This window comes from Accipiter gentilis, chromosome 23 (genome assembly GCF_929443795.1).
Source record: "Accipiter gentilis chromosome 23, bAccGen1.1, whole genome shotgun sequence".
Classification (NCBI taxonomy): domain Eukaryota; kingdom Metazoa; phylum Chordata; class Aves; order Accipitriformes; family Accipitridae; genus Astur; species Astur gentilis.
The window spans coordinates 12,887,950-12,912,753 of NC_064902.1; the positions used below are offsets into that span (position 1 = coordinate 12,887,950).

At 48.4% G+C, this 24,804-nt stretch overlaps 1 protein-coding gene across 2 annotated transcripts in view; it reads left to right on the forward strand.

The window, feature by feature from the left end:
- Positions 1-17,385: 17,385 nt before the first annotated feature.
- Positions 17,386-24,804, forward strand: part of CHST13 (carbohydrate sulfotransferase 13) — a 35,476-nt gene continuing 28,057 nt past the window's right edge. The window contains exon 1 of one of the 2 annotated variants that reach the window (XM_049826490.1): positions 17,386-17,475. Coding sequence is in view for 1 of the 2 variants with exons in the window: in XM_049826489.1 (XP_049682446.1) it covers positions 19,549-19,642 (94 nt within the window). In the remaining variant the exon portion in view is untranslated. Of the gene's footprint in view, positions 17,476-19,495; positions 19,643-24,804 lie in introns of those variants that run through there. The other variant, XM_049826489.1, reaches the window with a different exon arrangement.

Consider the following 24,804-nt stretch of genomic DNA (forward strand, 5'->3'; position numbering starts at 1 on the left):
CTGACTCACTGTTAATAGTATAATTGCTAATTAATGAGTATCTAAAAAATAGATCCAAATATGTTTATATAACAATCAGAAAACTTTCATTCCCAAAGGGAAGGAACAGTTGTACTTTCAACATCACTTGAGTTTTGGCCTGGAGGTGTCCTACGTGCTGTGCCAAAAAGTAATAATTAAAGGGACATGGTCGACATAAAACTAAATTTATTGAAATTCCTTACCTGTGCTACTTGGCAATGCATTAGGGTGTTCAGAGTGAAGAGTTTTTTAAAATAAGTTTGTTTTGCACCACTTAGCCTCTTTGTTCTTTCTGCAGTGCTCAGTTTTAAGTATAAAATCTGTTTTTTCTGGTTTCACTTCTAGTTTGTGTTCGATCACTCAGTGTTTCTGTGCTGTATGTGTTCTGAATTTAAAAGACATCTGCTTCACTTCAGCTGTATCCCCCACTGTCAGTCTTTGCTTCCTCCTGTTATATGCATACTAAAATATTGCTGGCATGAATATGCAAGGAAAGTAAATGCAAAGCCAGCACCACAGATAATTGCTGATCCTTTTAAAGTGTCCAAACCTCTCATGAGGTCTTTGATGCAGAGGCTGTTAAGCAAGACAGATTAAGATTTGACTGCTCTCTTTGCAAGCAACAAGAGCAAGCATCTGCAATTACTTTATGAAAACAACCACGGGTAAGAATTACAAATCAATACATGCAATGTGCTCGGTATATTTTATTTTAATGAAACCCTGCTTCACACAGCATTTGGAGTTTCTCAGCTGCCTTGTTAGATCCCTGGCATCAAGGCACGGTGACAAAGGAGTGAGCCGTCTGCTCCACAGCTGGGATCACGTGGCAGATGCTGGAAGTGACCCCGCAAATTTTGCTGATTTATTTTTTGGTGTTTCCCCTGAATGGGTGGTGTTGCAAGTAGTTCACTGGAAATCACAATTCGCTTGGTAGCCAAGTGTTTGTGAGTAAAATTGCAAGAAATCTGCCTTTAAATTAAAAGAAAAAAGAAGTATAAAAATGCATAATGCTGAGTCCACAGGCAGGCGTGACCCTCTTGCCAGTGTCAGATCGGGCCAGACAGGGGCCGAGCTGCATTAGCACGCGGGTTTGCCCAGCAGACGTGCCCCGTCCAGATGTTGGCACCCTTCCACGCCCAGAGCGCCTCGGATGGAGAGGGGGGAGTCGACTCCCACCCCGCTTTTGTGTGCGGAGGGCTCCAACCCGCAGCGCCGGGCTCACGCAGCCCAGCGGCTTCTGGCCAGGAGCCGGCTTGCATCTGGCCAGCTAAAAACTCAGCCGGAGCAGTTTCTATCCATCTGCACCCACGGCCCGTTACTGCTCAGGGTGCAGTTTGAGGTTAGAGCTAGAACAATCCTTTTTCTAGGAACAATGCCCTGGGCAAGGTCTGTCTGATCCAGAAGATTTGATGTTCTCAAGAAAAAAAAAAAAACAACAAAAACCAAGCTTCTTGACTTCAAAGCCATGCCTTTCCCCCGCTTATAGGGGTTATAACAGAAAAGTCTTGTGATCTTACATGGTCAAGCACAGCCCGAAGGCTGCGCAATAGCCTGCTCTGTCAGTGAACTCCTTGTAACAAGTCCAGAGAGGGGGGAAAACAGCCAAGAAGCAAAATGCCAGCAGAAAGTGTAAGGTCAGCTTGAGTAACTGGTATACCTGAGAAAACCAGGGTCTGCTCCTAAGGATTGCTCAGGGTGAAATGGATGATCTGCACACCAAACTGGTCTCTGCCAGGGAGGCATCCCTCTCGCTGCAATGGCAGCAGGGAGGAGACAACCAAAACAAGGACAGTGCACACTTCCTAAGATTTAAGAGAGCATTGTGAAATAAATACTAGAAATATTTAGGTTGTGTAAATCTTCAGTCAGGTCAAAAGCAAACGGAATGTGCTCTGCAAGAGCCAGCCCAGTCCGCCCAACGTGGCTGGCAGTCAGCAGGCTTTGTAATCAGCAGATTAATGACCTCCAGAGAAACGTCCCCCCGCTGACAATTTACTTCTGACCGATTTCAGCTATGCATCCTCGGATGCGGTTCCTCTGAGCTTGCTGCGATCGACGGGCTGGCATGCTTTACGCAGGACATTTAGGGGCATTCATTATAGCCACGGTGCTGACGAGGGGGCAGCTGGGAGAGGCTCCTGGCAGAGCAGCACTGCTGGGGGATAAACACTCTTTCTCCCAAGGGCTGGGTGCTTTGCAGTAGCTGTGTTGCTCTTCTTTGGATTTTTTTTTTTTTTTTTTTTTTTTTAATATTTAAATCTCTTTCAGCCTTGGTTTGTAATTCTTCAGGATAACTAGTTCCCTGGTTTTTTTTCTTCTAGGGCTCGGTAATTGCTTGGCTTCTTTCCAGTTGATGGTCCCCATGCACAAAGAGGGAAGTGTGCTCTTCTGTATTAGCTTTTATATATATTCCTTCCCCTAAAAGAAATGAAGAGGGCGTTTGCACTGCGTTTTTGAGGGGTGAGAGGGGGAGCCTGCAATGCCCACGAGGTTCAAAGGTGAATTTAGACAAAATTACAGGCACACGCAGGGAATGTTTTCGGGAGTACGTGGCGCCTTTGTGGATCTGAGCAGACTTGGCAGCGTAGCGTGACATCGGTACAGCTGCCGGGGGCTCGGTCCCTCCGGACGGACGCAGGCGCTCGGCAGGAGAGGCTCCCGCTGTTCGTGGGCGGCTGGGGGGATTGGAGAGCACATTCTGCTCTTGGCTGCTCTTTAAAGAGCAGCATAACCTCTTCGCAGATAGAGGTTGTCTTTGTACTAGAAATGGCATCATTCCCTATGTCGTTCAGCAGTGTCCTGAGCAGGTTTGGACATAAATACCCTGATAGCCTGAGCTTGATCTGCACTGGACTTGGCCTCCTGCTGCAGTGGGCATCTTTGGGAAAGTGTGGCTTTCAGGGTTAGAGTGTTCCCAGCATGGGGAGAAAGCTCAGTGCAGCTCTGCAAAATGCTCCTGCTCTCGTGGTGAAGGTGTGCTGCCCAGGAAGAATGCCTCATCTTCCTCAAATTCAGCCAGTTTCTCTGCAACATTTCATTTTTAATGTCCAAATGTGTACCTGAGGAGGTTGGCCTGTGTGCTACAATAGAGAACAAAACCACTGTGAGAGCTTGTTTGGATTGGATTCTATGTGCACACAAGGGAGAACCTGCCAAAAATATAAAAACCTAGGCTATGTACCCATGCTCATGTTTTGCTGCACTGATAATATAATATTTCCTGGAGCAAGTTGAAGCAAAGTGACATGTTTACCCTTTAGTGTGGAAGTGAACTTAAAGTGAACTTACACTCTGAGGTGCGTAAGTAAAAGAACTTGAATGGAACAAAAAAAATGGGTGAGTAGTTAAAGGTATCTTGCAGGAGATAAGTTGGCAGGAGTCTAGCTGATTTAACATTAACACCCAGAAAGCGTAAGAGGCTGTAAGTTAAACATGGGGATCATTAACTTCCATCTCCTTTCAGCCAATGGAAAATTATTTTCCTCCTATTTTTCTGTTTTCTGGCCCCTTTGAATGTAATCAAATGTAACTCAGCTTTTCAATTCAGTGAAACCTTTTAATCTTGCCTGTGTATGAAACACTTCATACCATAGTGTGGCACTTCATACCATAGTGTGGCACTTCATAGTAAATTAAATTAACTCTTCTGTATACTCCTGAACTGTGAGAGACCCTCAATAAATAAAATAAATCTGCAAATAAAGAGAATTTAGTGGAAGGCTGAATGTTTCCCATTCCTCTCAGAGACATGGAGATCAGTGTTACCCTCACAAGGCCATGTACCTGTGTAGGTTCAGCGAGATACCTCACTTCTCTGCAACTCTCTTTCTCTCTTTTTCCTTCAGAGCAAAACCTGCTGTCTTCTGAAAACATCCCAGAGATGGTGAATGCAGCCTGCCTGGCTGCTCCAGGCAGTCCGGCATCCCTTCCCATGTACACATGTGCTCGCAGGACGACTCCTCACCCTCTCCAGGCTCTTTTGCAGGTCAGCAAAACAGCCAGAACACCCCTCCAGGTCCATGATCTCCCATGGGATGGGTGTTCAGTACAAGCCAAGACTGGGCTGCTTCTGACGGCAGAGTACAAGCTTGCATTTCAAAAAACACGAGGTGCTTTTTGAAATGTGTGTTTGAAACCATTTGTCTTCCTGCAACATGTGACTGCTGCTGCCCTAACAGGGTGCAGGACAGGCAGGGGTCACCTGCCAACACCGACACCCTCAAAAAAGTGCTATCTGCTCATCCTCGGAGACTGACCTTCAGCACCGAGCACGTGGCTCCGCTCCACCTCTAGCCTTCCAGGGAGGTGGGAGAAGGAGACTGGTTTGATAATAAAACTGGATATCCCACAGAGAAGGTTATCTAGATGGGGATTAGGAGGGAGAACAGATTAACTTTTGGGGGTAAACTGCTAGGAATCAAGTTACCGCGATCCTCTGTTTTGCTCTGCCACTGACTCATTCTTCCACCACAGGCAAGTCACTTCACCTTGATGCAAGGATTAGTGACAACAGGCCTCCAGAAGAGACGTCTGTCTCATGCCTTTCTAGTAATGGCTCTGTTTACTTTCTACTTTGCCCATGCTCAGTTGTTGTGGAGTTATGGCTTTCATATTTGGAAGAGGATAGCGTGGATTAGAAGTCCATGCTACAAGAGCCAAATGTGCAACAGAGGGTTTAAAATGGTAGTGAGTGTGTAATTGGTTAAGAAGTGAGTTAATGGAAAGGAATCTGTGGCTACTGGTAGGGCACAGAGCTCCATGTTCTCACTTCATCAGCACGCAGAAGCATTTACGGGGCTCCTACAAAGCTTTCAAGATTCATTGTACGCTTGGCTGCTTATTTTTTTGCCATAAAGAGCCATAAATGCATCGTGTTCCCCATGGCATTAACTTATCTGGCAACGTGGCCTCTTCTGAATCAAGTATTTTCACAGTGGCATCACTAAAACCCTTTTGGAGCTTGCCATGAAGCACTGAGTACCCCCTTTCCAAAGGCGAAGTGTGTGGGGAAACTGCTGACACCCCTGGGCCAGGGGGCTTTCCTCCTGCCTGGGCTGGCTTTGGGAAGCTCTGCCGACTGTGTGAGGAGAGGTCTGCATTCGCAGCTGCTTCCCTTTTGGTTTTACACAGGACTTGTACAATAGAACTCACCAGTGAGTGTGGCTTTGGGGGACTGCTGCTACTTTGACAGGATGCTTGGGGGGACTCTCTTTTTGCACATCTTTTTGATGGGCTTGAATACAAGTCTGATCCCAAAAGGTATCGCCCTACAAACATCCATCCCAGTGATCTTCAGGGTTCTTTGCGTTTGAAGTTACTTTGACAATCCACCTGTCTTGCTTAGGTAATAGCTGTAATGTTCCCCTAGAAACTGGCTGAAGAATTTAAATTCAAAACCCAGGATGCTGTCATTATACTAATTTCTTATTACGCAACTGTCAATCCAGCTTGTAGGCTGGTGCAGCTACTGTGTGCTGCTTCTGCGCACCACTGCTTTTCATCATCTCCTTCTCTAACCTCAGTCCCCCACACAGCTCTGTCTACATCTTTATACAAACTATACCCACACCTTCATCCTCAAGCTTCTGTGCAGAGAAGCCACAGCACCTATCTACCGATCCAGTCGTGTCCCCTGATGTTTCCACGCCTGGCCTCTGTGTTGGAATGGGTAATAAAGATGCTGCTCACTTCACCTCTATTAGGCTTTTCAAAAAGGCTTGGAAAATGAGATGCTGTCTATCTGAGGGCGTCTCAAAATTCATAGACTCAGTTAACTGCATGGATTAGAAACCACCTGGAGGGCTTTTTTTTGATCTGTGAAAATTTAAATTCAGCAACCAGTGTTTCCTCCACAAGAGAGGGTGAAATTACCACCTCTCGACTCCAAGGAAAAAGCTGCTTTCCCTGACTTTCTTACAATGCTTTAGGTGTTAGTGATTGACAGTATCAGCCTTCCCTTCTGTCTTTGTTGTTGCAATACTAGATTTTGTGCATATGGTAAGTGATGCAGGTACACCACCTATTGTTAAAATAGACTAGCACTTCCAGCAACAATAATTCACTTCAGCTGCTTGTAGTTTCGCCAGATTGCAACTATTTGGGTTGAAACTTCCCAACCAGAGAGTGTCTGCTTCATGCTGATTAATTTGCTTTAAATTTCAGCAAAAATGTTTCAGCTGTTCTTTGACCAAGATTAAGGAGATGTATTATTGAATGTTGTTCTTAGTACTTACTGGGTTACGGTGGAGGTTTTTCTCCCTTTTGTAAAAGAAATTCTACCACCCACATGGGTTGGACTCGAAGCTTGTCATGTCTTGGATGTGCTTTCTGGTGTCAGGCAGGGCTGTCTTGAGAGCCTGTATGAAGCAAAGGGTAAAATCACAGCCCATTTTGTTGCCCCCTGTTACAGTCTGTCTCCTGGATAACTTGCTTTCCCTGCTCCTGTTCTCTCTCCCACCATCCATGCCGAGTAGCTTGCTGCTGTCCCCTCTCTCCCTCTCTTCACCAAGTCCACTTGGGGTCGCATCTCCCCCTCCCTGCTGTGTGGCAAGGCTGAATCCTTCCAAATCTGTCCTTGGCCCCTGAACTGGGGGATAGTGACAGAAGAGCATCTCAGGTGGTCAGACATACCTATTTGCCCTCCCAGAAGTCAGCAAAAGGGCTAATTTTAGTTGATTGTTTGAGTCTGCACAATCACATTTTGAACATTTTCCAGTTGTTACAACCCCTCTGGAGTCAGCCACCAAAACTGGGAAATGACATTGCCTTTCTCACTTTCTCAATATCTTCCCTGGCTGCCAGGTTCATTCTTGTCTCAGAGTACAGTTCTGGCACCTGCCTCTACCCATGTGTGTGTAGGGGTCCTGGGAACTGGGGTAATTCAGATGCTGATTTGGTACCAAGTCCTGTACCATCAAAAATGGCACCTTCTGCATCTAGAGAGGGTTTGGACACTGATCTCCTGGGAAATGCTCATGCTAAGTGGGTTTCTTCAGACTGATGATTGATTTTGCAGCCAATATTCTTGAGGGCAGGTGGGTGGAAGGGCTTTCTGGACAAGGAGAAAAACAGATTTCTGAAGCTAGTTAAGGAAAGTTTCCCCCCGCCCTGTTTTGCACTTAATATGATTTAAAGTTGGCAAGAAAGGCTTGGTGCAGGAGAACAGAGATATTCACATCTGTCACTGCAACTAAAGGGGACTTTCTGCGAGCGCAGCCCAGAAAGTCAGGTGCATTTGCTTTCACTGCTGTTGGATCTTTCACCAAAGTACTGGTTTTAAAGCATTTGGTTCCCCAGCAGGATTTCCCACTCTGGTTTCCATGAGATTAATTGTTTCAAAAGCTGGAGTGGATGGAAAGTTTTGTTGGCTAAGTCCATACAGAAATAGCACTACTCCTCTGTGCAGGAAAAGCTGATACTTTTAGCACTGCCATGTGTTTCTGTACAGTCTAATATTTCACTCAGCTGTTACATATTCTTACTTTATTCAGCCATTATTTAACACACTAAGGAAGCACATGAAGTGGTTTCGCATTGCTATTGATTAACACCTTTTCCTTTATAGTCTTCTCATAGTAATTTTTTAAGCTTCACTGTCACATTCACAAATGTCAACATGCAGTTGCAGATCAGACTTCTTTGAACTCAGGACAGGCGTTTGAGACACTGTGTTCAAAATGAGGAGATTTTGCTTTGTGTGTCATTCATTGCCATTCCTAGCCTTGGTCACAAAGGGCGGGATTTAGGATTAGGTTTCTCTCTACCGTGCTCTTGTCCTGACTGATTGCAGAATACATTTCAGGGATTTCAGCTGAGAATGGTTTTCTTTTCTTGGCTTTTGCACAGTCCAATTAAGATTTCATTGGAAAACGCTAACTAGTAAAGTATATCCCTTCTTCAGCTAAAGCTGTAGTGACCACATAACTATAAATTCCTGTGTAGTCAAACAGTGGCTCACGAGATCCATGGAGTCATGCCCACTTTGTCAAGCTTTGGAAATCTTGAGAGGAGGGCCTGGAAAGCCAGCATTAGCCTTGACTGCATGCTTGGCTGGTTTAGCACCATGAATCTATGTTAGGCTCTGCAGGAACAGTTTGGTTGGCTACAAACCAGCTACCAGAGGAAATATAGCTAAGAGAGCAGAATCGGAGAGGACAGTAAAGCCATATATACTGCACTGCAGTATGGATGAGAATTAACTGTCGGAATAACACAGCTTTATTGCGTTTTTCCCCAATTCCTAATCTTTTCCTTGCATGGAGCCAGAGTTTATATTCCGGGCCAGCCGTATTTCTAGATAATGTATAATCATGGTTCCCTCTCATTGATTATCTTACTGCTCAGTTACAGCTGCTCTGCTGGGCAGCACGAAGCTTTTCCACATGGTCTGTGGGCATCATTAAAAAGCGACATAAGCTTGGTGCTTTCAGCCCAGAGGGATTTGATCTGCCTTCAGCGCAGGGCTGATGCACAGCAGCAGCCACTGGATCTCACCAGCTTCATGGTGCCAAGGGGAGCTCTGAACGGGGAGCCTCAGCCTGCGGACACCATGCAAGCTTGGATGAGGGCCATGTTGCAGCACTGTACTGATTTATATTGCATGTAGAGCATGTCCTTCTCTGCCACCCCTGCAATTTGAGCAGCAGTGTTTTTATTTCTTCATTAGTTATTAGGTTTTCCTAGTCTTGCTTTGCTAAAACCAGGAGGCTGGGGGTAGCTTTACTCCCCCATCTCACGTTAGGGAGAAGGCTCTGAAGGACTGGAGGACTGCAGTACTGAATTGTTGGGCAGGGGCATTTCAGGGCATAAGCCACAGAGAGGCTGACTGAAGCACTTTGTTCAAGCTCCTCCACTCTGTTAGCTCCAGGATGCCAAATAGAAGTAAAACAGAGCAAGCTTCAGTGCAGTTCTCATTGCTTCAGGTTTTAAATATTGCAACATATGCCTGACCTATCTTGTACTGTGTCCAGCTGGTGCTTTCTGAACATTGAAAGAGATAATCGCGTATTGTTTAAATTCATTTCTGAAATTTGGAAACCAATTTCTTTTTAAGACTGCCCAGTTCACTAATTGAACCTCTGCACAGTAGCGTATTCAGTTTCTGCTGTAACCTGCTACTTCTGCTTCTAGCTGTAGCTTTAACCGCAGAAATAACAGCCAAAAAAAACCCCCCTACTATTTGCTTCATTTTTTTTTCTAATTTTTTTTTCAATGACACTGGCTGCACTGTTAGTGGGAAACAAGGTTTAGGGAAAGCATATGACTGTGCTTTCTTCCTCAGCTGAGAGAGGCATCTGAATTCTCCCTGGCTTTGCTGAAATTGCAGTATTGCTGAGAACATCTGTAGAAAAGAATTAGCTTTTTCTCTCCCCCCCTCACTGACAGCAAACTTCAGAGAAGGTCAGGCTCATGGGTGTTTCTGTAGATTATTTTAGCTACACTGAAAAGGGTAGAGCCTGTTTCATTGCAACCAGCTGGAAATACAGCAACTGTTTAAAAAGTACAGGAGTTAGCTGCCATCAAAATATAGACTTGGTAGCAGTCAGACTGTTCTTCAACATTTTCAGCAGTGCTAACATTACAAACCAAGTGCTCTGAGGGGAAGTCTGGTCATGCCCTGAGCAGTGCAGAGCATCAGTAACTCAGCCAGCCACACCATCTGTGCTTAAATGGGAGGACACCTTGTAGGTCAAACTGGTACCTCCTCCAGAGTCGCCCATGGTAGGGTGACAGGCATATTCTCACTGGGCTGCAACTAAAAGCATTTGGAAGCTAACACTTGGACTCACAGGCTTAGGTTTCTGGGAGCACATGATGCAGAAACTCATGAATCATCACTCCATGGTTAACATCTGCAAGAAGAGGCTAAGGCATGACCTGCAAACCTTTGATCTAAGTTGTTTGGGCTGCAGTCTGCAGGGCTACTTGGGCTGTTTCTCCTGAATTAATTGTGGTAGTAATAAGAGCTCCAGCTACAAATCCAGTGCCCTGTCCCCTTCTGTCTATGATGGACTGTGCAAACAGCGGACCAAAGTCCTTGTTTGAAAGATTCCTTTATAAAAGAGAGGAGCCAGACGGCTGGGCTTTCTCTGCAGTGGCTCAGAGACTTGGAATGTGCTTTCTCCACTCCATACTAAGCTGATTTGGTAACTTTCCAGGATTAAACTTCTTGCAAAAGACACCTCTGGATAGAGTTTCTGGAGGAGGCAGACACTATGCCTCCTAGATATGCCTCCTAGACATTATGGGTAGGTGGCTGTCTGATTTTAGCAGTGCTGGAGTTTACTAATGCAGACATAATTCAGTTAGGGCACCCAGAGGATTGGAGAAAAGCCTTTATTATTTTTAGTCTAAATAAAAATAGTATCTTAGGCTTCCCAGAATAGTGAAAACGCAGTGTGTCATGGACGATTGCTGGACAAAGAATATTTATATGCCTTTTCAGCCAGGGTTTCCATGAAATAGAAGCTGTTTAGATTGGATTTGACCAGCCCTGTCATGTCTAGGTATATGCAATTAGTTCTCTCTGCTTAAAATTGCAGTAACAAACCTGCGTTTGACTTTGTGGCAGTACGTGCAGGATACAGCCTCACAAATGGTATTTAGATGATGATTATTTTAATCGTATCCCCTTCAGTAAACAAGAAAGTCTGTATTTAGTCATGGGGGAATGTTTCAGCAGTACTAATGGGATTTAGGAACCTAAAGACTCATCTAAATGTGGTCACTGAGGCCAGTACCTAAGTCACAGGGGTTTCTTTGAAAACATTGCTCCATACTGTTGTCTTCTTTCATTCTCCTCTTCCTCCAGGGCCAGGCTGCTTCCCTGTAGGGAGTTTCAGCTATGTCGGCATTTCTGGATGGTCTGGTTGTGCTGTCAGGATATGGGGTGCTGGGGGGAGAAGGGACAGACCTGTCCAAGCTTCCGTCATGCAAGAGGGACAAGAACATACAGGACCTCTGTCCCTGCCTATAACACAAGGTTTTAAGGAGAAAGGGAAGTTTGTCAGCATGCTGATTCTGTGGTCGAGGAGACTTTTATAGCACTGCTCTGACCACTGATGGCAATTTATGTTGTTATTTACAGTGTGGGTTTTTTTTCCCTTCCCTTTGTATTTGGAGCCACTTCAGATGGATGTGTGCATAATAGCAGCAAAGTGAACGCTGCAGGGAAGAGAGGTCTCTCCAGCACGCAATGCCCCGCCAAGCTGAGAAGCTGCTTCATTTGGCCATGAGCAATTCTCACCACATACACCCCCTCACTCCACTCTCAGGGACAAATTTGACATTGCTCAGACCTAGGGAGTTGGAGAATGAAACACCCTACATCACAATTTTGTGCTCATTGCTGCTAAGCTAGGAAAGGGGACTTTCTAGACGAGGTACTTAAACTAGGGTCTTTCTCTTGTGCCATATCTTGGCTGCTGGCTGGTTGGATATAGAAGATCACAAGACCAGATCATTGGGTCCTGGGGTTCTGGTCATGAACAAGTCAACGTAAATAGATCAAAGTCCAGGAAACAGGACTTTTCACAGAAATACCTGAGCAGTCTTTGCTACCTGCTCTGCTCCTAAGATACCAGGCTTGTCTGTGCTATTGAGTCACACGCTTCCAAGCAAATAAAGCCCATCTTAGAATAATCTGGTTTATACCTTTTGTGAAGGTATAAAAGCATGCTGTTAACAAATTTCTCTCTATCGAATGGATGTATAGGCTTCCTGGACGTGGTCCCTTGGCTGGGATAAAAATGAATACAGTCTCTGAGCAAATGCTTACAGCAGCCAAAGATCTGGCCTTTTCATTACAGGCTTCAAACTAACAATTCTGGGCTTGCAAATACATCAGCAAAGGCACCGTGCCTGTGTGGGCAAACACTCCCTCCCTCTTAGTTATCACCAGCTTCAGCCAAATGGTTCAAAGAGCACAGTGCTCAAATTGCCCTAAAATATGGAGAGATCTCCTGATGGCATCTCCAAGCCCCTGTTTCCCCATCTTGGGAATCTTTTGAACACAAACTGTGCCTGGGCTCCAAGGAGAGAATTTTCTGTTCTGACATGCTGGAACTGGGGTCGCAAGGTCAGCACGTGGTGCAGGTCTTGTGCCCATCTCACCTGCCGCTGCTGGGGAGATCCAATAGGACCTGAATGCAGACAGAGGCGTAACAGATCAAGGACTGCAAGCACTGGACTCCCAAATACGCTAGCAAGGTCATGATAAATTCCTGTGAGGTTTGGTGTTGCCCAGTAATGCAGACTCCCCACTGTGTTCCCCCCAGTTGTAGACAATACAAAACCAAAGTGCAGGCTAGTTTCTCCTGTTCTGGAAGAGCTTCAGGGGAGCTGGTAATAAAACTCAACTCATTGTGTCTTGATGCTTTGCGAAGTATTTGAGAGTTAGCCACGACACCAGACAAACTTCTTCCCTTCCTTAGCCTTTGCCCAAGGGAAACCCAAGGGATTTCTGTCTGGGAGAGGACTTTCCTGAGGACCAAGGCAGGAATGCCACACAGGAGAGGAGGGCTGTCACAAGCCTCTACCAACTTCCACTCCAAATGCAAACTGTGCTCCTGATTGATAGCATGCCTGCAAAATAGGTGTATCTGCATCACTGTGCATGAAAACAGCTCTCCGCACCACCACACAGAGTAAAGAGTGTGTACGGCGAGTGTTTGCTTCGTGGAGGGGTTTCAAAACAAACTTTGGACAGTTGTTAGTCACTTCTCCTTGGTGTATGGCTGGAAGGCACCGCGATGCTACACTGGTGAGTGCAGTGAAAGGGAGCTCGGTGGTGTGCTCATGCGGCTTTTACTGGGTTTAGAAGATGTTCATCAGTCTAACAAAAGCTGGCAGCTCCTCTACTGCCTGTTTCTTGGCTTCGGTACCATCAGTATCTTGTTTGCGATACTTGAAACAAAGAGATTTGTGTGCATGCTCTGCTTTCCTGGAAGTTAAGAGCAGCTCCCAGAGGCAGACTGCCTGGCTGTTGTTTACATGGACGCTCTCCAGCGCTAGTGCCACCGGACTGCCCAGTTAAAACACACTGGCGTGCACGCGGCATCTCTATGCACCAGTCTGAGCCCAGTCGTTTCTACCAGGGGAAGCACCACATCCCCAGAGAGGGATGTCCCAGTCCTAGTGTGGATCTGGCCATCGTGAGAAGGGCCTTTTTTTCTTTGGGGAAGACTGGTTGTGACTTGTTTTTAATCCCAAACTCAGGCAGTAGGGCAGTGCTCATAACCCCCCAGGGACTTAAATATTGCTGTGCTGCACTGTGAGGTGATGCAGCAAGGCGTGGGATGCAGTCAGGCTTTTCCATCTGTTCAAAAAATTACAGGCTTGGGCCCTTGAGAGCCCATCCTGCCCTGAGGGATTTGGGTTCATAACTGTAGGAGTATTTGTATTTTTTTTCCCCACAACAGGATTTGGTGTTATTTCTTGGGATTTGCAGCACAAGGTAAGAACAAGACAAGATATTTTTACCAAATAGTAAATATTCAGTGGCCACTAATCCTAAGAAACCTGTGAGAGAAGGTAATTCGGGTCCTTTGAAAAGTCTGGCAACATACCTGCTCTGAGTTAGGTGTTTGTGAACCAGGTAAAGCCCTATAGGTCCTGTTCCAGGAGTTTTTACCCTTCCCTTCAGACCCCTCATGAAGTTGCAGATACAGTTCTTCCCTGGAGGAGGCAACATCTTAAGGAATGAGAGGGAGAAATTTCCACCTCCAGAAGGAGACTTGAAACACATGTTTTTCTTGCAAGACCTATTTGTGCTTCAAATGGTCAGACTCCTCTTTCCCAGCCACCGTAATCAGACTGTAAAAAAGAGCACCTAGTATACAAGTCCCTGCTCTGTGCAAAGCCTTGCTCGCAGGAGATCTATTCGACACAGTAGAAAAATTACTTCTCTCCATCTCCTCCCTCTGAACTGCGTTTCCTTGCAATGCAGGAGAAGCTATGTATTGAGTCATCTGCTGCGCGCTGACATATGACGGGCAGGGTCGTAGCGGTAGTTTGCTCCAGGGCTATACCGCGTTCCCTTGAGCAGAAAGGTGATCAGCTGCCTCCACCTCAGCCGTGCAGCAACATCACAGCATCCCCTTCTCTCTGTTATAACCCTGCATGTAGCTGTTACAGGGATGGCAGGTAGAGCCGACCAGTTGCAGCCAGTGCTTTGGGCAGCAAGGAGAAAGGCTGCGGCTTTCTGCCGTGAATGTGCAAGCAATAGCAGAGCACAGAGCAAACACTGACCACAGGAGTGAGTCTTGCACTCCTGGTGGGAGGTTTGACAGGTTTGCTGCTTGTGCTGTCGGAAGCAACTGCAGTTCCCAATGCTGTGCTAAGATCAAGGGCAACTGGCTTTCCAGTGTATATCTGTAAATCGCATCCCTCCCTCATGCAAGCCTCTAAATCAGACATCGGCAGAGAACAAGCTTCCAGCTGGTAACACTACATAAACTAATGAAATAGAAATGCCTGGTACGAAAGGCAAACACGGTTCCTAGTTGCCACCACTGAATAAAATGGTTGATGGGAGTTTCCATCATACCAACGGCATTTCCAGTAGATGCAGGCATTGCAGGCAGAGAGTAGTCCTCAGAGCCTGTAATTTAGTTTGCTCCCATCACCACTGGTGCTTTTAAAAGAAAACAGCTGCTGGGTTGGGTTTTTTTGCCCTTTTTTTTTTTTTTTTAATTGTGGCAGCAAGAAAGTTAAAGGAACGATCTCTTGAAATCTATTTTGACAGAGGCCAGCATTTCACGATACAAAGCAAGAGCCCGGGTTTTAGTTTCTTGGTCTCTAGGGAGATTTCCCAGATCAGGAGATAATTGCAAAAGGATCTCTGGGAAGTGATTAAGGTTTTGTTTGGGAACAGAAAGGTCAGCAAGGTATGGAATTAGCCAGGTTTCAATATTAACTACTGAGCACCAGATGCTATTTGCACTATCCTAACCCTCAGTACTTTTTTTCTGACAAGGCGTATGAACCTGCTTAACTTTAGGCAATGTACACTGTCATACCCACCAAATCAGTGCGATTCCCTAGGGTGTGGAGTGTCTTTGGGATCAGCTGCTTATTCCCTGCCCTGTCACCCTGAGACCAAAGAGATTTCTCAAGGCATCCATGCTACTTCGTATGAACAAATGGCAAAATCTGGCCACAGATTTAAAAGATTCATCAAGCATCTTGTTTTATTATACATACTTTTAATTCTCCAGTTACCTCTCCAGAGGCATTTAATGTAAATTCTGCCTTTCATCCAATCTGTTTCTCTTATATACTGAGCCTACAAATATTTACTCCAGTACTTAATGGTGACAAGTCCACCTCGGCATGATTCTCTGCTGCTTTGAACTATGGCTGTTGTAAATCAGTGGAAAGTGGGCATAAGCACTACTGTTTTGATGAAATAATATTTGAAAACTCACGTTCTGCAGGTGAAAAGGACTACAGGAGATGGTGGAAAATAGCACACTGCTTGAGAAAGCAAGTATTCCACTTTGGTGCTATTAGCAGAATTGACTTTTCCTGGTTAATACAAAATGAGACAGAACCAGGCACCCTGCTTGCCTTTCAAGGCAAAATGTTGTGGGTCCCAGTTACGACAACGATGGCTCAGATAAGGTGGTAAGAAAAACTTTTGAGGGTTTGCAGAGCTGGAAGGGATTGCTTGGCAAGAGCATAAGGTGTCCATCTCAAGGAAAATTTCAGAACAAGCTGCACACACATCTGCTCCAGTAAGGGATGAGCTGGGGCTTTGCAAGGTCCCTCTCAGCTGGCACATTACAGTGATGCCGTAAGTTTTAAAACGAAGCATTGAGTATAAGGATACACTGGGGCCTGTAGAAATCCTGGAGGCAGGGTGCTGTCTAAGGCAGTTCTTGGAAAACAGAGATTACCCACGGTCATCCCTGTGAGTAGCTGCCCAGCTGCTGGTCTCTGAAGAAAGCCTGTCCAGCATCAGTGTAATTTCTTACATACCTGCCCAAGCCCTTGCTAGCTTGGTAAAACTCGGGGGCTCTGGCAGCAAAGGCAGCGTGCACTGGAGCCTGGCCACCAGCAGATGGAGGTCTCACCAGCATGAGGCCAGGGTAAATTATTTCTGGGGCATTCGGACTCCAGAGTTAAGGAAGTGGGTGCAACATACGCGCTAGAAAGGCTTCTTTTCACAGTGGCTGGAAAACCAGGACTTGGGGAGGAGTTCAGCAGATTCCTCAGTTTCTAGCTGAAACTAGCTGCTGTTTAATTTCCATTCAACATGGTCATCAGAGCAAAGCTTGGGGTTAATCTCACTCGGTGGCACCAAGGTCCTGGGAAACAGCAAGGCATTTGGGAGAAACCTGCTGAGAAGACAGTAACGAGCACTGCTAATGAGCGGGGAGGGACTCAAGAATGCACTGCATCAAAGGCACAGCATCTTTCTGCAGGCAAAAAGCACTCCGTCTTCACCTACAAGGCAGATGCAGTTCCAGGCCTCGGCAGTAACGAATAATTTTCCTCCGTGCCATGTTATTAGTACCTTTTGACCATTATTCTTCATTATCGGTATAGCCTTTACAGTCATAAATAGCTCCAGCCATGGTCTGAACCCCACGGCGCAAGGCACCGTGTAGACAGGGAACAGCGTGGCCCTTCCACGGGGAGTTCACAGCCTGACAGGGAAGGAGCCATTGCCATTCTCCAGCAAATATTCGTTTCTCAGTTGTTGCAATTAACATGGCAAAGTGGCAGATTAAGAGAGCCAGGCTCAGTGCTCACCCAAGGACAACTGCCACACTCGCTCCACAGTATTTTCATATGTGCTTTGTGCCTCAGTTGTTCTCCAGTCACCAGTGGTACCCGGGGAAGTAGAGAGGGTCTTCTCCAATGCAGACTGAATCTGAGGATTCCCTTAGAAATAGGCTTGGAATAATAATTTGGGAGTCTGAGAGCTTGGCTTTAATCCTCTGCCCTTCTACGCTTCTGGGGTGACTTTTCTTCTCAGGTAAGCACCAGCCACTGGTGTCTGCCTTATGGACTGGGGTTGCTCGCTCTTTTCTGTATGGTGGGGCTGCAGGGGAAGGGGGGTGGTACAAGACATCAGCATGTGGGACCGGGGAGGTTTCTCAGATGCACAGAAAGAACTAGGCAACAGCAAAGGCCTGACCTCCCGGCATCTGGGGCCATTGCCACCCCACAGCTCTTACTGTAACGTACCTCCCCCACCTTGAAAACGTGTTTCTCCTTCTAAAAAGGGTGTTTTAGCATTGGAGCTGATCATATTTGCAGCAGAGTCCACGTAAGAATCCTATGAAATCTTCATGGTGCGTTTCCCCTTCTAGCCCCACGGATCTGAACAGCACCTTCACCTCGGACTGTTGGAAGACCAGCCTTGCATAGCTGATGTGATCACAGATGGCCCCAGCCCTGCCCTCCGGGTGTGAAATACAGACAACAGTCAGCAGGACGCAACAGGTCAGTGTCTGAGTTTGAACTGGGGTGGTTTACTGTATTTTCTTTTAAGGGAATGTCCAACTATGGGTGAAGTTTGGTCACTTCTACTGTTCTTATTTCTCCTGCTGAGCCCAGGGAAGTTGGGCTAAAGAGATGATTATTTTCCTTAGCTCCTCTGCGAGCCTTGGGCTAGATTTTCCAGTGTTTTAGTACTGGGAGATGCAAATAGCGCAACACTCGCCAACTGTCTAAGTGCACCTTCCAGCTCCTGCAAAGCTACTGGAAGGGGGTTCCCACTGCACGGGCTGGATATATGCCTTCAGTCTCCGCACTTCACTCTGTTCCCTTGAGAGGTTCAGGGACAGCAGTGCCAGACGTCCCTTTTGCTGTAGTGGACGCCCAGAGAACCACTCCGGTCTCTTCTAATGCTGACAAAACCCATAAGTCTTCATTCCCCTCCGAGGTTGTTGGAAGCCTCTTCAGAAACAAAAATAAAGGGAGGTCTCACTTTGTAGTGCATCCCCAATATGAGGGTAACGCCTGTAAGCAGATATCAAAATGTATTCGCACATACCAATCCCTCCTCCCCACCTGGACTTGGCCAGCCCCTTCATTCCTGGGGTCTCTCAGCCCATCCTTGCACGTCAGGCAGATCCCAGCTCTTTGCACGCTCGCCAGGGAGGCCAGAATTGCCGCACCACTTGCGACAGAGAGCAACCTGCATCTGCGGAGCCATTCCCGGCCAGCAGCCGTCACTAACTCTGCCCTAGCACTATGTCTCGCTCCCCAGTGGCAGGGGTTACGGTCCCTCCCTGCACAGATCCGACAGGCACGGGGGGGGCTCAGGAGCTGAGCTTATCTTTCCAACTGGTTACTGCAGACACTGGTGTGTCCTAGCGAGGAGGTATAAGCATATTGGGGTCTCAGCTGTGGTCTCGTTTCTGTTGCCCCTCTCTAGACCATCCAACGGGGACGTTAAGGAGCTGTGTAACTTCATGGTCATAGCTCAACTTGGCCTGCAAGATGCTGCGCCAGTTCTTATTTCATTCCAGCTTCCTTCACTGCAATGAATTCTTCCTGCTGGTTTACGCTGCCCTAAATGAGGGCAGAATGAAGCCCGGCATGTGCACACACCCAGGCTCTCTTTGTCGTTCCCAGTGGCTCCTCCTCGAGCTGTCCTCTTTATCTTAAAGCTAAGTATTTTGGGGATGAAGAGAGCAGCAGTGATTGACTGTGGTCAGTGGGACTCCAGCTGTCACCCTGGCTTTCTGATTTGACAAGTGGCCTTTGACTAGATCTTGAGTGTTTTAGAGAGGTGGGTCAACAGCATTACTGCCATTTCAAAACTGGGGCAACAGAAGCTCAGAGCTTGTTTTGCCTGCAATTACAGAGCCTGGAGGTTAGAGGACGTGGTAAGAGAGCACTGTGCTCTTGCTTTCCAAAAACGCGCAGAGATTAGTAGAAAATTACGTGCTCCTATGTAACTTTATTGCTTGAGCTAGAATTAGTCAGAAGCGTTATTGCTTTCAGTTAAAGTCCGCAGGGCCAGGGGGTTAGCCAAAAGAAAAAAGAGGTGTATTTTAAGGCCACGAAACTTTGCGATGCTTACGAAGCAGCGACCGTGCTGAGAAAAGTCACCAGGAAAACTCCCGAGCCCTGCCAGCAGCACATCAGTCAGTAACTCTCTCTTGCCCTGCGCGGAGTTTCAAAGCCACCGCGGGAGTTCGGCGGCGTCGGGCGCAGCCCCGGCCCAGGAAACCCCCTCCCCCGGCCGCCCCCAGCCCTCCCCCGGCCCCCGCCGGGGGCTGGATGGGGCGAACCGCGCCGCGGCCGCCGGGCGCCGAGCGCCGGCCCCGGCGCCGCGGGGCACTCGGGGGGCGAAGTTCCCCTTCCCGGGGCTGAGCCGTCCCGGTGTCACTTCCTGCCGGCGGCGGGGCGAGGCGGCCCCGGCCCCGGCCCCGGCGCCGGCCGCGGGGCGGAGCGCGGAAGGGGGAGCGGAGGGGAGCGGAGCGGCCGCCCGGGGCCGGCGGGGGCTCGGCGGGGCCCTGGCCGCGGGGCGCTGCGCTGCGCCGCGCCGCCCAGCCGCGGCGGAGGATGCGGCGGAGCCGGGCGCCGCGGTTGGCGCTGGCCGCCTGCCTCGGCTCGGTGCTGCTGGTCGTCTTCTACTTCCAGAGCAGCCTCAACCCAGGTGGGTCCGGCGCGGTGGCGGTGGGACCCCCCGGGACCGGAGGGCCGGGGAGCCGGGGGCGGGCGGGGGGGCGCCCCGGAGCGGGTGCGGGCGGCTCCCGAAGCCGGCTCCTGGAGCGCCGTCGGGGGCGCCGAGAGCCGGTCCGGTCCGGTCCGGTCCGGTCCGGTGCGCGGGGGCCGATCCAGGGGGGAGTTGCAGTTCGGGTCAGCCGGGGAAGCCGGCCGCAGCTCGCACGTTTCTCGGCCCGGAGCGCTGAACTTGGCCGTGGGGCTTGCTCGGAGCGTGTGACCGACCCGCCGTCGCCGCGCTGCGCTCTTCTGCAGCGAAATCCCCGGTTGGTCTCTAAAGCGAGCTTCTCCGGGGGGACCGTCCCGTCCAGCGTCCCCGCGTTCGGCGAAAGCGGGGCGCGGAGCTGTGTAGAGCTTCGTGCCGTGCCTCTGCGGCCGGGCTGGGGTCGGGGCGGAGAGAGGAGCCGCTGGGTTCCGCAAGCGCCCGCTTCGCACCCACGGCCGCTAACATTCCCGGGGAATCTGGTTGGCGTGCTCAAGGGACTTCTTCGGGGTCTGCTCTTACACGTATCTTCCACGTTGGCAAACGATTCAGAACTAGAATAAAACCAGTTTTGCGCTGGAGGGGTTATTTATTTCCCTGCCTGCTTTCTGCTCTTTTGGGGAAATTAGCTCCTCTTTCCTAAGAGACGTTATTGGGTAATTCCTGTAGTTTTAAACAATGTACTGCTAATGTCTTCTGATTACAGCAGCAATCCATCAATGGGGCCTTTAAAGTTCCCTCTTAAAACTCAGAAGACTGATTTGACCGAAATGTTAGTGGAATTTTATCAGCGTGGACTAAATGAAATGCAATTTTCCTTTTACAGGGGCTGCTCCGTCACTTTAATGGGTTTTTTCCTAAAAATAAAAAAAGGCTTAACTTGTTGGCTGAATAAGATTGAAAAGGAGTTAGGTTTCGGCAAGCATTTGTTATTTCTAGAAGAGCATGTGAAGTTTGTCAAATGAATTCAGTAATCCCAGAAGACCGCAATCAGTACTGTATTCCTTAGTAACTTTTTTTTTTTTAAAGGACCAATACATGCAGCTTATTTTAGCATTGGGACTGTTCAGTAAAAAGTGCAGCACTGAATCGACTCTGATCTCCAGGACTCCTAACAGAGAGACGATTGCGTTTTACATTGGATTCGCTTTCTAGTATTCGGCTGGAAAATGTGGCTCTTTTCAGGACTCTGCTTTTCAAAAGGAGTCTTCTGCGTGTCTGAGTCAGCAGAACTTTCTGTGCTTACTCGACTTTAATCCCTTGCGTGATCTCAACACAGTTTCATGCAGAGTTCCCGTCAGGTCAGAGCAAACCAGGTGACGGTAATGGTGATGGCATCTCAAGAGGGGTTTGCGGGATTTGGGGTCTGGAACACTCCCTTGAGAGGCGTTGGCCAGCTGAGGCTTTGGGAAATGCAGCGCCCTTAATAGGCTGCAAATCCGTTTCCTTCATACGGGGCAAATGTGATTTTTGAAAGGTCCTGTAGATGGTGGTAAGTCTGGGGTAGGGATCCTCAACTGGTGGAAACCAGCGGTGTTTGTCGCTCGGTGGACAAGCCCATTTGCAAGCGTGGTGAACGCCAGGTTTGCCCCTTAAGGTTCACAAAAGAGGTGAATTAAAGTTATATTCATGTTCTCTAAAATCTGGTTGTTTTCTAGCCGCATAATTGTCTCCCTGGGTCCAGCCTTCATTTTTGTGCCATTTCTTTCCCTTATTATTTTTCAGTTTACAGTTTTTCCTTTCCTCTTCAGTTCTGTGAAAAACTCACACTAGCAGAGGAAAGGTCATTACCATATACAGAAAAGAAGCAAGCTAAAAATTGCTTCTTTTTTTTTATCCCAAAGGAAAGCAAACTCAGGCCAATTACTTGAATTTTAGAAGTTACAAGTTACAATAGTAGGTAAACAATTTGCAGACAAAAATGTCATCTTTAAAGTGATGGTTGCCTTGAGGTTATTTGGAGTTCCAGTTGTCTGGTGTCATTTGGTTTCTATATAATAATGAAGAAAAATGCTAGAAAAAGCAGCAGTGCTATGAGTTTCCCCAGGGAGCAGTCAGATCCTTTTCTCCATCTTTAGCAGGATTCAGCAGGTCGCCTTTCCTGGGCCACCCACAGCCCGTTAGGTGTGACGTGCTGAATTCATCCTTGCTAACAGCACGTGGAGATCGCACCATCGTGTGACCAGGACAAGGAATACAACATGGGAAGAAAGACGATACAACCAAAACCCTTCAAGTCTGAGAGTGCTAAGGGCTCACTCAGCTCGGAGAGCAGGAATTAACTCCTCCGTTTGCGTTTTCCACTTTTAACTCCGTCTGGGCAGTTGTGCGCTGGCGTGGTTTGCACTGAACTCCATGGCTGTGCTGAAATAAGGCTTTCTTGTTCTGCCCTAGGAACACCCACACACCAGCGTGTGCTGAAATAACTCTGCTCCTAAATGCCGCCGAGTTGGTTATTTTGGTGCTGGGCTGAATTTGTTTGTACTGAAGTCAGCGGCAGAATCCCCCGTTGTCCCTCCTGGAGGCAGAAACGGGCTCGGGTGTGTTTGCCAACCTCACTGGCGCTCAGGAGAGGTGAGACGGTCTCGGTGCTCCCCAGGAACAGAATCCGCGTGTGGGTTTGACCGTGCATTGACTTCATATCCCCGATTGCTTTGCTTCGGCTTTCCTTGCTGCTGGCTGTACCAGTGGGCTGTAGTCCTTGTCCCTGGCCGTGGGGTGCAGCTGTACCCACGGACTGTCCCCTGCTCACTTTGCGAAGGTGATGACCTGTCTGTCCTGTTGGCCTTCAGCCGTCTCACTGCCGGCTCACAGATGCGTGGCCGGGAGCAGAATATCTGCATGGCAGGGAGGTGTTAAAGTGGTGCTGCGCACACTGGCAGGTGGGATTTACAAAGACTGCCGCAGTGCGTGGTTCGGGGGTTTGGCTGGAGCAGACCTCTTCCAGCATCTCCAGGCCCTCCTGCATCTGGACCGGTGGTGTGGGCAGGTACGCCCAGCTCCTGGGCAAACCTCACGCGATCTCAGCTTGGTGCCAGGAGTGATGTGGTCTGTCAGGGGGACGTGGTTGTACTGGTGTCAACCCACAGCCATCCAGGAGATCCCGCCTGGCTTCGGCATGATTGTCATCCGTCTTCTGAGTTGACCTTCCTCTGCTGTCTCCTCCAGGGATGGAGCATTATTAGTGGTGGCTGTGCTGACTTCGGCACGCCATACAGTTTCTGCATCGAGCAGGTGGGAATAAGCAGCGGGGCTCTCGGACCGTTGTTTCATCTAACTCCAGTCGTAGCACGTCGAGACTGGCACAGCGGTAAATGCTGGAGGCTGCAGATCCTTGTCTACATCGAAGCTTTGGTCACTGCCGTTCTCAGGGGAACCGCACTGATTTTAGCAACAGTGGGGGAGCCGGGGATGACTATGCTGGTACAGATGTGGGGTAGAGAGAAGGGAGAACGTCTGAAGGAGGCAGAGGGAGGTGAGCGGCAGGTGGTCAGGTCCTGCGCTATTCTGCGTCTGGGCTTTCTGCAGACCTGAATTAAAAGTGCTGTGGGGCCACCCCAATGGTAGGTCTTTTGGGGAAGCTGAGTCGGCAAGTCGGACTGACGTCCAGAGAGCTAGCAGTTGTCAGGCCACTAGTGAGGGGCCAGAGGGATGTATGCACGAACTAGCAGTCTCCGAAGCAGTTAATAAGCAGCTCCTTCATCCCAAAAGAATGCATTTCTTAACGGGAGGCGATTGGGTGCTATACGAAACATTTTACATAACCTTCCCCCTCTGGAGGCTTCTATCTCTGACCAGTGTTATTGAGAAGAAATCCCCTTGCAACCTCAGAAGCGTTTGGAGGAAGAGGCACCTTTGGAAGCCTGAGGCAAGGAGGGAGGGTGAGGTCATTCAGTCTGATCCCAAGAGACCCTTGCGTAAGTCAGGCTGTTCTGTTCTTGCCCCATCCTTCCTGTGTCCAGTCCAGTGACTTGTGCGTGCTGGAGGTGACTGGAGGGGACAAAAGCAGACCTTGCACAGAGGCAGCCTGCGGGACGGGGAGTGCTCCGCTTCCTGTTGTTTCGAGTTTGTGCCAGCACTGAATCACCTGCTCCAGTAAGAAGGAAAAACCCTCAATCTCAAAATGCTGCTTTATTTCTGCTCCAGTTCTGTCCGACTGCAGCATCCAGCTGTTGCTTCTTATGTCTTTTTAGCAGCACTTGCTCAACGCTGGCTTCTGCACTCCCCATATTCTTTCAGGACCTGCTATCAGCAGGAGTTGTTGGACTGCCATGGGGCTTTGCGGGTTAGATGTACTCAACCTTCGATCTGACTCTTCCACAACGAGAGGTGTCGGAACCAGGATCGTAGTAGCGCCAGGGTTGTGATACTGCTCCAGAAAGGTTTGCGAGCGGGTAAGCAGCAAGATCCCTCTCTCCGTCCTTACCTGCTCCTGCATCGACTGGTTGGATCTCCTCTGGGCACCGATGGAGCCAAGCCACCTCCAACCCCTCCTGGAGTGGAGGTACCACTTCTCCAGCCTGAGAGAGGAGGATTGGGGTGTTACAGGAGGATGAGCAGCAATGCCAGAAGCCATACCACCACACGTAGCACATATCACGGGCAGGAAACTGCCTCATCATTTTGGTGGTGTTAGACATTCTCTGATGTGCCAAGGTGGATGTGGAAGATACCCATTGCCACCACTCTCTGCCAACTTTGGGATGGTTTCTGTTGTTCAGCCCAGCATCCCTCAGCACCGGCAGGTCCTTGAGAAGCTCTTGCTTCTGACTGTTGCAAATCTTCCACATTTTTCTGAACTATGCATCCAGAGTCTGTGTGGTTGCTCTTGTGAACTCTCAGCCAGCTCCGTCCTTGTGCCTAAAGATTTGTTCCTTCGGGGGGGGACAAACTATTATAGAGATTATAGAGTGAGAGAGATTGTAGAGTTCATAAGTGATTTGACTGAGGTCCCGCAGAGCCCTAGTCCCTGAACCTAGAAATGCACCTAGACCTCGCCTGAACAGAGACACTTACACAGATATTAGCAGACCCTTAGAAACCAGGGATTCTTTTTCAGAACAGGAAAGAGCCTATTTTAGACCTCAGTTCCTCCCCATTGTTTAAAGGTA